Source organism: Betta splendens, chromosome 16, assembly GCF_900634795.4.
Source record: "Betta splendens chromosome 16, fBetSpl5.4, whole genome shotgun sequence".
Lineage (NCBI taxonomy): Eukaryota > Metazoa > Chordata > Actinopteri > Anabantiformes > Osphronemidae > Betta > Betta splendens.
The window spans coordinates 9,188,111-9,201,027 of NC_040896.2; the positions used below are offsets into that span (position 1 = coordinate 9,188,111).

The 12,917-nt window shown below is 50.3% G+C and overlaps 1 protein-coding gene across 1 annotated transcript in view; it reads left to right on the forward strand.

Annotated features, from left to right (window-relative positions):
• iglon5 (IgLON family member 5) overlaps positions 1–12,917 on the forward strand; it is a 77,060-nt gene that overhangs the window by 58,098 nt on the left and 6,045 nt on the right. Inside the window, exons 2-7 of the mRNA XM_029128186.3 lie at positions 1,439–1,517; positions 3,667–3,899; positions 5,872–5,991; positions 10,981–11,112; positions 11,361–11,481; positions 12,459–12,610. Of these exons, the coding sequence (XP_028984019.1) occupies positions 1,439–1,517; positions 3,667–3,899; positions 5,872–5,991; positions 10,981–11,112; positions 11,361–11,481; positions 12,459–12,610 (837 nt within the window). The remainder of the gene's footprint in view (positions 1–1,438; positions 1,518–3,666; positions 3,900–5,871; positions 5,992–10,980; positions 11,113–11,360; positions 11,482–12,458; positions 12,611–12,917) is intronic.

Consider the following 12,917-nt stretch of genomic DNA (forward strand, 5'->3'; position numbering starts at 1 on the left):
AGAGAGCGAGAGAGCCGGGATCCTTGGCCGGCCTAGATAGCGCCGCAGCCGCAGCGGCGGCGGCGCCCATTAATGCGATTACAGCTTTTAGCGGGAGATTTTTAGTGCCACTTTTTCTTCTGAGGCGTCATTAGACTGTCCTCGTTCTCGCCACGTCCGCTAACAAATGCACACGTTCACACCCATGAGCTACGATGCACGAGCACCAGCTACATACGGCGTACGAATGCATTCATGCTAGTGATAATTAAGCCTGTTTACGGTGCATGCACGCTACCACGCAGAAACATGCGTAATTCCATGATAAATTATTATAGTGCAGTTGGCACCTCTCATGACTTTCTGCTATGCAGTTTGAAACCTCATGATTAGCAGTCCATGACGTGCATCACGCGTCCGAAGCCTCGCTCATTATTCTGTGTAATCAAACCGTGAGTCCTCCTTTGATTCAGAAGCCTCGCGTCGACGTCATCGGGGTCTCGGCCTCAGCCCATTTAACGCGCCTTCGACTTTGCGCAGCCATTTGACAAACCTTGAGGTGCTTCTTAGCTCCTGACTGCAGCCGCTTCATTTCATAAAGTCACCATTTATTAAACCTCAAGGCTAGGCTGCAGCAAAAAAAACAGAAAGAACACCGAGATATTGAGGTCATCTTGCAGGCAGGGGGAAAAAGAGATTGTTGGAGATGGGGATACAAGCTGTGTGCGATATGTGGAGTCATGCTGTGATTTGACAGAGTTTAGGTGGACGGAGCCAGGTGTCTTACTGCGGCGCGGCCTGCCTCGCTCGGGCCGTATCACCGCCAGCCTCTAAAGGTCTTTGGTCATTTCTGTTCGCCGTCCAGGTAACTTCTCACAACGGCCTCCAAACTTTCTTGAAGTGTCCCACCTGGCTGCGTGGAACACGCCTCACAGATGCCCGGCACGCGCTTCCCCTTCATCTAACGGCTCCCGGGATGCGTGTCGGCGCTCGTGTGTGTGTGTGTGTGTGTGTCCGTGTGTGTGCGTTCGCACTTTTGTAAGCATGTGCCTCTGTTCTGAGCGCGCGTGTGTATTGGTAGGCAGGATGAGCATCCCTTCTGTTACCGGTGCTGTCCTTTCATTTCACGCTCCGCCGGCTCCGCGTGAATCTTCTTCCCTTGGCTCATTATCAGCGCTGTTCAATGAACGCGCATCCCACCAGAATGCGGGCTAAAACCCAATCATTATTCAAGTATGGGGGTCAGTGCAGACATTGTGACTCTTTTGTTTAGTATATTTATTACTTTCCCTTCAGAAATAAACAGGCAGCATGCAGGGCGCCCCCCTCCCCCCGCCCAGCGTGATTTGGCCAAGTAGGTTGGTCCTCCAGCGCCCGACCTGAGATTGATGAACGCCGGCGGAGCGTCTGCTGCCAGCGTCGGATGCTCACTGGTCTCCTCTCCTGTTTCTCTTGGCAGGGTCCAGTGTGCACGGAGCAGAATTCGGACACCTGCCGGACAACATTACAGTGTTGGAAGGAGAGAGCGTCACTTTGAGGTAACTCTTGATTCTACACCTGCACCTATTAATTACATGAAAAATATGTGTGCTCCCTCCCCAACACCTGCCACCTTGGTTTAATTGTTAGTTCCCGCTCAGATATTTCCAATTAGGCGCCCCATATTTTTCCATATTGTTGAGCTCCTTGGTGTGTCGGATGTTGTGGGAGTCACCCAGTCTGTCTACAACCTTTTCTCCTCATGTAGATTTAACAGTAATGATGCACAGGTCAGCTCGGGGTGTGGACCTCCTCTGCATCCAGCCACATCTGCCTAACTGTGAGTGATAAAGTACAAATCGCAGCTTTGCCCAGCTCCCAGCCAAGCAGAAAAACAGCCCACTTGCTTTTTTTGCCCCCTTGCATGGACGTGACCTAGCTTGGCAGTACACTCAGCAGCACACACATACAGAAAAAAAATCCAAGTCAACATTACTTTCATCACCTTCTCCAGATCTCTGGACAAATTGTTCCTCCTATAGTCCCGCGTTTCCTCGAGAGAAGAGCCGGCTTTCGTCTAAAATCAAACACGTAATTACAAAGCCAGGAGCACTGCTGTCAATATTTCTTAACATCAACAAGTCTCTCAAAGTTGGAAATCAAAGAAGCAGGATGCTGATCTATATGTCATTAAGATGTGCAGCCCCAAGCTGTTCTCCTGACACCGTAATGCATCACAGTTATAGAATTTACTCGGCTGTTTTCACATCTGAACCTCTACATTGAATGCACCTGGGCGGTTAAATATACACTCTCAAGGTCACATTTACTCTCCTTTTACAGTCTGGTGTCAATAAAGCTGTGCAGTATAAGAAGACTTAGCACCTGGACACCTCAATAAACGGCAGGTCCAGATCCACCGGGTTTAGGTCCAGACCGTTCCATGTTATTTTCAGACGCATCAATTAATTCACCATAAATAAACGTGATTATGAGCCTGTGGAGCTTCAGCCTTGAAGATGCGTTTGCATATTTTTAATCAGACGCGTGTGGAGGTTTAGTGGCCACTGTACAGCCACAAGCTCACAAACAAAAGACTAAGGAGCTTTATAAATAAAGTCTATTTTCATGTAAAATCACTTTTGCCCAAGTGGCAGGAATACTTGTGTTCTGCCTGAGACAATGCCGCTGCCTCGGCTTTGATGCGGGCCATTAGGATGAGACACATTTGATGCTATTATGCCGCTCATTTCCTCTGGGCTCGCAGTCCTGTAGCAACATCATCAGTGCAGATGTGATTAATTTTAAAAATAGATCATTAACACGTTTGTAGACTGATAATGACTTTTTGTGCTGGCATTTCTTAATATATTTCCTCCTTATTTAAAGCAACCGAACTGAGCCTTGATCAGAACAGCTTTGTTCTTCCTCTTCTGTTCCCTAACACGCGTGCGACTGTACATCAAGCCATATATTTGCAGCCTGTTTGTTGAGTACCTGCAGATTTTGGCAGTGCTGTGATTTTCGGATGCTGCGGTGTCACTGCCACCGACTTGGCAGGTGATCTATATATTCAGGTCATATCAATTAAACATGGGGAGGCATGTTTAGAGACTAGTTGAAGCTGGGCAAGGACATCTAGTGGCCAAGACAGGAAGTGAAGTCACATCTTTGCCCCATGTTTGAAAGCTTTCAAAGGCGCATTTTTTTATTGCTATCAACACGATTTTTCTTTTACTCTTCCATACATGCCATTATTTCAGTATAGGTTCTGATGTATTCGGACTCTGTGGCCACGCCTGAGCAAAGGGCCAGTCCACGTACGTCAACATGGTGCGAATCTTATCTTCAGAACAGAGACTGGAGGGACGATTCAAGGCGTTGACTCTCAGGCCAGTTTATACTTCCACTTTATAAGTGGAATCTGAATTGTTTTGCTGCCTGCAGCTGTGTAACAAGAATTGCCCATAATCCTTTGCTCAGATAAACTGTGTTGCCCAAAAGGGGATAAACAAAAACATTTTCCCAGGCATTTAGGCTTTTCAAGTTAATCAAGAAGGCATTATTGTGTGATTAAGATATTATTAAGATATCTATATCTAATATATCCTTGGCCAATCACGTCGTTTAACACCGACTAATACACGTTGGCGCTGATTGCTTTGACCTCATGAACTGATAATGTGAACCCTGCTTGTCCTCTCGCAGGTGTCGGATCGACGAGGAGGTGACCCACAAAGCCTGGCTGAACCGCTCCAACATCCTGTTCACCGGGACGGACAAGTGGTCGCTGGACAAGCGCGTGACGCTGGTCAACAGCAACAGGAGCGACTTCGCCATCCACATCGACAAGGTGCAGGTGTCGGACGAGGGGCCGTACACGTGCACCTTCCAGGCCAACAACAAGCCTCGCATCGCACACGTCTACCTCATCGTCCAAGGTCAGCGGGCGCCATGCGCTTTTTATGCTGTAAAAAGAAAAGAGAAAACGAAGAAAACTCTGATGCACCTTTAAGGTTCAAATCGACAATTGTGAACTTTATTATAAATGATAGGACCACATAATAAACTAGAATAGACAGGCGACAGTGAGGAGGACCGTCTGTTGAGAGGCAGCAGCAAAGGTAAAAGTAAAAGCTTTCGGCATAAGCACAAATAAAGCCTGATGTTAACAAAGTCTTCATGTTTCCTGGAACCCATAAATTCCTACGACAACGCTCTTTCCAGAATCCACTCGTCTACGCCAAAACACAGAGGTTACAGAACAGTCATTTGGACCTGTTAGCATGACCAGATGTTCCTCAGAGCAACCTCTGTGCACTTGAATCAGACACAGAGAGGACACAGACTTCACCTACAACCCTTTAGTTGTGTGCTTTAAGCGCTGTACTGTGAGCTGCAGCTCTTTTTCTCATTTAGTCGAAGTGTGCAGATTTTATTGCCACTGTGGCTGTGAAAAGTGTGCATCCATGCTGCCTTGGATAAGAATCCGCTAAATGGCTTAATTATGCATTTTGTCACTCATCCAAGCACAGTGATGTCTGCGTGTGATTGTGGTTTGATATCAGAGGGAAGCAATTAAGATGCTTTATAGTTTTGTTGCAGCACCTCTTTCCGGCTAAACTGAGTTTAAATTTATGACACCTCAGTATTTAGCGCTCGCGATGTCTGAGTATTTAAGATTGTGTTAATGGGTCCTTGAAAATGCCGCTGCTTCAGCTAAGCTCCAGCCCCTTTGTTGTTTCTATGTTGGGGTTAGTCGCCCTCACAAACAAAGTTAGGCCGATCAGATTGATGAGGATTTGTGTGGAGCAGAGGAGGTACACAGAGGCCTGTCCGAGTCCCTGACTGAATACATGACAGAGCGGCACCGTGACTGGGGCTCAGGCATCAAGTCAGTCGTTAAGTGAGTGAGTGCCTGCCTGATCCTAAATGACATGTTGTATTGGCTCAGGGCTGCCTGCAGGATGAATCTTCCCCCTCTGCATGTGACGGGTTTTTTGCATATTCGGGGCGGCGTGCGGCGCAGATTGCAGTCATACATCACCAGGAGGACGAAGGCGGAAAGTTTGAACAGGACGTACTGGAAAACGGAGGCCCGACTCACAGCTCGCAGGTGGCGGAGACGGTGCAAGTTGCTCACTAACTAACTAATTGCTAGGTTTTGCACCGCACCACAGCCAAGCGAACCTTGTCTGCAGGGTACAAAGATGGGCACAGATGTCCATATATACCTAATTCCAAGTCGCTGGCAATTTCAGCCCTAGCTTGATATCACACAAAATAAAAACAGCCTCAAGTCAGAGCATGAAGCAGGAGCAGCGCCACCATTACTCCAATCTGTGCTTTATCGCTGCAAGTATTCAACTCGGGCAAGATAGAGAAAAATAGGATCCTCAGTAGATGTCTTGCAAAAAGCAATCTCAGGGCCGGGCTCATTAAAAACAATGATAATGGGTCATTTAAATTCAAGAGCCATCTTGTTATCAAACTAAATGCATAGTGCTCCAACAACTCGAGACTTTGCGGGAAAAATTCTATTCAGGGCTGGTCATTCACTTAAAAAGTAGAAATCACATTTTCTCCGACTGCCAAATGTCCTTCTACGAATGTCCTTGTCTAAAGATCAAATTAGATTACATACAGTAGCGGAAAAAAGAGATTTTAATATCCATTTACAGCAATTTAAAATTTAGTGCATTTTAAGTAGACGGTCAAGCATATTGTTGTACAGTTCAGTGAGCAGCCAGGCACAGCTCATTAATCAGCTGATTGCCTGTCTGTCTGAGGTGCAGAGATTTGCATTACGCCTTAAACACCCTATTCGACTCCAAAGCGATACCTCATCAATAATTTATGAAGGAAACACAGAATTTTGAGGTCATGCTTCACCAACGTGCTCTTGTTTTCCAGTGCCGGCGAGAATCGTCAACATCTCCAAAAACGTGTCGGTGAACGAGGGGGACAACGTGAACCTGTACTGCCTGGCGGTGGGTCGGCCCGAGCCCAGCGTCACCTGGAAGGACCAGAAATGTGAGCTCATCGCCCCGACTCGAACCCATCCGCATTCGGCTCATGTCCTCTGTATCGCTGCGTCCTCGCCATCGTTCTCCCAGGTGTCGAGTCCGTCCCGGTCTTAAACGCACACTCCTGCATTTCCTCCATGTGCCAGTGTTGTGTCCCAAATAAGCACACATTATGGGCAATTATCCCCGCGGTGCCACCCGTAATCACGGACATCTGTCTTCATCCGCCCCGTCAGCCGGTATCATGTGGCTGGCTAACGTTAACAGCCACACTTGGCATTAGATCAAATGTTTTGAGCCGCTTTGATGTGTGGAATCAGACCTAGTTGAGGGTGGTCTGCACACACAGCGTGACAGATGAAGTCACATCCGTTTGATTTCATCCGCCCGGCATTTATTATGTCCATGCTCACATTTGTCACCGCTAATGTCCGAAATCGGACCAACGGACAAGAAATGGCCTCCGGAGCTTTAGATTTATGCGATCCGTTCTGTTTCTCTCTGTTTGTTTTGCTAATTTTGAGGCAACAATGTGCTACGTGAAGTGAAGTCTAATGGAATACCAACACGACCAGACGGCCGAGGTGCAAGGCAGCAGGAAAATTAACGCGGCCGTTCCGTGATCTGTTTTTAATTTCCTGACTTGGAGCTGAAAGCGGAGGCTCGGGGGTTACATCACCGGCGCGTGTAGCATTGCGGTGCACGCGCCAGCACGCAGACGCTCCTACCAAATATTTAACATGCACGATGATTTGTCTTTGAGCGAGCGAGAGAGAGAGAGAGAGAGAGGGGAGAAATCAGCTAATTTTTTACTCTTGAAGTGTTTTGAAAGTCAAATAACAGACTCTCTGTGTGGCTTTCACTGCTTCAGTGTCACCCTAATCATTGTTGAAGCACTTTTTTTATCTCGCAGCAACATTAGCTGATTTGTAGCTTGACTGCAGCAGCGGCGGCACACATCAAAAGCACCGGGAGACGGTAATAATAAATAGGTCAGCGTGAACATCTACTCAACACGATGTAATTATACTGTTAGGCAAATAAACGCGCACGCTACTGTACCGCTGTATTTATAGACAGCTCGGGGCTTGCTCGCAGATCTGTTCTGCTGCTCTCTCCTTTGTTTGTCCCTGGGTTCGCCCGCCGCGCTCTGTGTCCTTCTCTGTACAGTGAGTGTTTGTGAACCTACACAGCGCTGTACCTCAGGCAGGGACAGGCTGAGCAGTGATCACACACCCACCGACACGCCGAAATACAGAGGGGAAAAAGGGAAGCATGCACGAACGCACACCTGCAGTAAGCGCGCGCACACACACGCGCACACACACACACACACACACACACACACACACCCTGTGTATGTGTCCTCGCCTGTGAGCCTACAGCGTTTCTCCTCTGTCAGCAGTAATCCTCCCTCTCTAACCGCCTCCACCGGCGCACACCGCCTCTCCCCTCTCCCCTCATAACCCCTCAGCTCGCAGAGAAAGAGATAGGGGCTGCATTGCTATTCCGTGGGAGTCTCCGCAACCAAGCCATCAGTTGCAGGAGACCAGGGGCGGTGGAGCAAAGAAGGGGGGGGGGTGGACGAGCCCAAAGAAACAGCAAGAAGCTGCCAGCCATCTGTCCCTATTACTCAGAGATTGCATAGAGGAACTACAGGGAGGGTGAGGAGAAGATTGTGCACAGAGGTTGGCTGGAAAATGTGTGTGTGTGTGTGTGTGTGTGTGTGTGTGTGTGTGTGTGTGTGTGTGTGTGTGTGTGTGTGTGTGTGTGTGTGTGTGTGTGTGTGCGTGCGTGTGTGTGTGTGGGAGGAGCTATCTACAAGGCCTCATAGGTGACACACGTCCCTTCCGTGTCTCTGTCTCTCTCAGTTTACCCACACGCCGATAGTCACGCTCTCCATCATCGTCACCAGCGCAGAGATGCCGTCAGCTGCACCTATTCACTCTCTGGCATCTATCAGTCGACCCACTCTGTCTGTCACACTCCCTCAAAAACAGCAGCCTCGTCGCCCGACGTGCCTTCAGCACATACGTAGGTTAGACAAGGAGATTATGACGGTTCTGGCGAAGGGAAACGGCCGCGATGGCGCAGCTTAGAGGATTAAAATGTGGTTCACTTGGTTCTGATTAATAGCAACAATTAAGCAACGAGCAGAAACAAATAACCGAGAGGGGATGAAAAAAAAAAAAACAGGAGCTGGAGGCAAATTACAGCGAGGGTGCAGCGAATGACGGGGCCGACGAGTGGAGCTGGTGGGAGGGTGGATGTTCTGATTAAAGTTTATGAGGCACAGGTGTGGAAACACACAGGTGCTCAGGTGTGCAGGGAAATCAGGTGACCGGAGGCTAAAGGCCGGTCCGTTCAGCTGGCGCCTCTGCTGGGAGGCGTCCCGCTCACCGCACGTGTCCTCGAAGTTGTGCATTGGACAAATATGAGAGTGACGACATGTGAAAGTCAAGGCTGGGAACAGTCTGTACATATAATAAGGTTGTAAACAGTGGGTCTGCATCTGTCACCAAGCCCATGAGTTCATTCTGAGGCTACGTGGCCTTAGTGAGGACTCAGCCTGTTTTTATTCTTTATTATGGGCCTTATTGATACAAGGTTATACTCTGTGGTTATGGCCTCATAACATCACCTGTGTCTGTGTACCTTTAAGCGATTCGTCTGTTTCTTGAAGGCTGTGGTTTCGTCTCAGAGAAAAGTAAAGCACTTTTCAGCCACTGCAAAACAAATTGATCCGTGCCCGAACACTCGCATCGGTACCGGCGAGCACACCCGGTCCGAGACGGCCGGCGGGTCGTTGCAGGAGTCCAGAACAGCATCTGAAACCTCGGGACACGAAGCGCGGTGGCCCGAGGCGAAACCGGGCCGTGACGCGTCCATTCGGCTTCGCAGGCGGAACACGAGAACGCAGCAGGATTAACGGAGGCGCCTCAAACGAGCCGCCCGCGCCGGCGCCGTCGGAGCAACGAGTCGCACAATGCGGCAGCAGGCGTTGCTGTGTTTTTATTGACAGCGACGGCACCGAGGCAAATGGGATTATCGGGCTTAAGCTTCACAGACAATAGGATTGAATCGCTGTCAATAAGGTGGCCACAGGAATCCATACTGTACGGTGGCGCAGACACGTGGGCATCGGTGTGAGCGGCCCGGTACCGGTCGGGTTCTGACTGAGGCTGAAGCAGAAGCAGGCACAGTTCAGTTGTGTAGCTTTGTTTAGCTCATCTAACACGTGTTTCGGCCCTTTTGTCCAAATCACAGGTTTTACATTCTGTCAGGAAAGTCCATCCTTTCTGCGCTTCAACCCGACATTAGACCTCTCGCCTCGGTGGTAGTTTTTGTAATGGAAATGGATGATGGAAGGCAGAAAAAATCAAGTGGTGCCATGATCCGGTCGGGCTCAAAGTGGCGCCGTGGAAATGGAGCGACTAGAACCCCCCCCCACCGTGTCGCTTCCCCTGCTCCGTCCTTCACATAACCCCTTCTCTCAGGCGCAATCCAACTATCTGTAGTGGTCAGGAGTCAGGCTTCTTCACAAGCCGTAAGTGGTTGATGGAGCACTATTTTGCAGAGCATTGTAGGAGTGCCAGAGGCTGGCTCCAGTCAGATATGATCTCCCGCCAAAGTGGAGAGAGGTGCGAGGCAGGTGCACAGATCTCAGGGGAGGCACAGAAAGAAAGCGGGTGTTACATAACTCGTGGGTGCCGGCAATGACATGTCCCTGAACGCAGCATCCTCTCCGATTCCTCTTCCTCTTTATGTTGCTGTTTTTCTTCCTTTCCTTATATCTGTGTATCTCCTTCCGTCTCCTGCCCAGTGCCTTTTGAAAATTACCTCTCTGTCTGCGTCTGCAAAGCGCTCTCTAGTGCTCGATTGCGCTCATTTTTTATTTCCTGCGTCCTTTTTATTTCCTGGAAGTCAGCTGGAGCCGCTTTGTGCGCGCTAGTTGCCTGATGTTTATCTCCCTTCCCTCGTCTCCGCCTCTATTTTTCCACAGCCCACCCCGAACGCAGCGCCGGCTGCTCCGCCGCTTTGACAGGGACGTCGCGCGAGCGTGCTATTTATTAGAGGAATGGAAGGCGCCAATAAGGCGGCGCCCGCCCCGCTCCGCCACGCGCTCGGGCGGCGCGAGCAGCCGTCGCCACGCTTGTCGCGGGCCGAGCGCCGCGGCAGCTGCGAATAATCGTCTCCAGCTCAGTAGCCTCGCTAATAATCCTCCGGTATAATCTTCAATTAGAAGCGGCGCGCTAATCTCTGACAGGAATAATCGCGGCGTTTACCGTCTCTCTCCGGTGTGCCTGTGTTGCCCGCGAACGTTTGCGAGGCGGAAGTGAAGGTCCGCTGACTGACGCCGGCTGCTTTGGGCTTTAAAGGGGGAAAATGTGCTGCAATTTAAGCCGATTTCCTTGTTAGTGGCGAGATTATTTATTACGTGGTGTTCCACAGTCTGACTTCTTTAATGGGGTAAAGGCCTACTGGTGGAGGCCTTGGACTTGGAGGGGCCCCACCAGCCTCACGCGAGGGCCCAATAACTCGTCAAGTCCCTTTCACGCTCCCCTTTGAGGAGAGCGATCGGAGCGGCTGTTTGTCGCCAGAGGAAAAAAGAGCCGACGTGTGACACTGACTAATTCAGTTTTGGGGACGTCAGGGAGTTTGTCAGCATCAAATCAACAGCCAACTCTTCCCTCCGCCGCGTCGTGCCGTGAACAAGCCATCACCCCCCTGGTGCGTCCACCGCCTGAAAGCAATGCTTGCAATTTCCCTTGACACTATAAAAGTAATGGCGTCACTGCTGTCAAATCCTGTTTACCTCCTCCAAACAAGCAGAATCTGTAACAAACAGAGCTAATTTTTCTGTGAATTTCTATCTGTGTATTTGCGGTAGCGGGAGGCGACTGGTCGGAAGGTTTGACCTGAACCCGACCCAGGTGTGTTTGGTCCTGAAGCCGTCGTATTTAGCTGAGCGGCGCTTCCTCTCTCGTGTCAACAGACGGTCTGGTGAGCGAGGGCGAGTATCTGGACATCACGGAGATCAAGCGGCAGCAGGCGGAGGACTATGAATGCATCACCAACAACGGAGTGGCGCCGCCCGATCGGCACAAGGTCAAGGTCACAGTCAACTGTAAGTGTCCCCCACCGCGTCCCATCAGCCCCACGCTGCTAATTCGGCTCACATGCATGTTGTGAGTCAACTGTATATACAGCGGCTGCATCATTATGTATGAATGCAAACGTCTTAATTTGGTTTCCTCCTGGGGTTTTTTAACCTTGTGGGCAAATCCAGGCTGATTTCCCAGCGTAGCCTGATGGTTACTAATCGCTCAATTCCCCACTGCTTTGCCTCCTTTTCCCCATCGGCTTGTCTGCCAGACCCTCCCATGATCACGGACATGAAGAACCTGCCGGCCCACTTGGGGAAAACGGCCATCTTGCGCTGCGAAGCCATGGCGGTGCCGCCGGCGTCCTTTGAGTGGTTCAGGGACGACCACAGGTGAGTTCACGGGCGCTAATCGGGCTGAATCTGAGCCGGAGCCCAAGTATCGCCGGTAATCAGGCTTTTTCACCCAGCGCTTCGTTTGAATGTAGCACCACACGTGTCACAGTGAACACGTCTGCGCTTTGAACTCGTTTTGTTGCTGCACTGTACAAACACGAGGCGCTTGACATGGGGAATAACAGGCTGGTTAACGGCCACAGTCGCTTTTATGAGACAGCTTTCACATGACTAATCAAGTGTTTGACAACATGGAAGGAAAATATGTTAATTACAATGGGGGGAAAAAAACGTTCAGCCACAATATGAATAATCTCAAAGCCTGGAAGGCAGCGAAACCATCTGAGCTTCAGAAAAACAACCAGGTAACGTTTGCCAACCAGTTCATAATTAATCTTTTGGCGTTTCGTTGCATGACGCACCGCGAAGCCACACACGAGCGCCGTCCGATTATCGGGCCCACCGCCGCCGGAGCCTCGGCTCGCGCTCCTCACCTCTGGCATCGGCATAGATTCGCGATAACCGTGTGTGTTTTCGCCGTCTCTGGAGAGACATTAACTCGCCGGAGGCCCATTTTCTCTGCATTACCTACACATAAACTGTCCTTCCAAGTCCGTAAGAGGTCCCAGAGAGCGGGCAGTTGGGGTGATTTGGCATCCGGCGGAGGAAGATGCACGAGTACTTAGACAAGCCGCTGCCAGCCAGAGAAGGATGTTAATAGAGTCTAATGGGCCCCAGCAGGGGGTCTCGGTTATTTATGGACTGTTAGATTTCACTACCAAGGTGAGTCCACGCCGGTTGTGTTGCGTGGTCGTCTCTGGAGGGGCGCAGAACGAAGTGTGATGCGTTGTTAACGCTCTCCTCCTGTCGCACTCCTCTCCTTCACCTCCGTTTTTGCGTTATGTCATTATATTTGTATCTATATATATATATTATATTTGTATCTATGTTTATTTTTCCCTGCGCCCGTCAAGGCCGGTGGAGAGCGACAACACCCTGCGGATCAAGAACGAGAAGACGCGCTCGCTGCTGCTCTTCACCAACGTGACGGAGAAGCACTTCGGCAACTACACCTGCTTCGCCTACAACCGCCTGGGAGCCTCCAACGCCAGCATGCTCCTGTTCCGTGAGTCGCTCGCTCGCTCGCTCGCTTTTATCGCCGCCCGAGCATCAATCAGCGTGCGGGAGCGTGAGCAGACGTGACACAGCAGCACAAAACAATGCATTCGCGGTGACACAGTGTTTTGCCTCATTCTTCGCCCTGTCTCATTTCTCCCCCGCGCAGCCTCTCCTCCCTCTTCCCATTTCTGTTATTCTCCGCCCCATTAAAGCCTCGCTCGCCCATATTACGTCTCCCCGCTCTCTCTCTCTAACTCACTCGTTCACGCTCTCACCCTCCATCTCTCCTCCGTACACATTCCCATGCACGCACG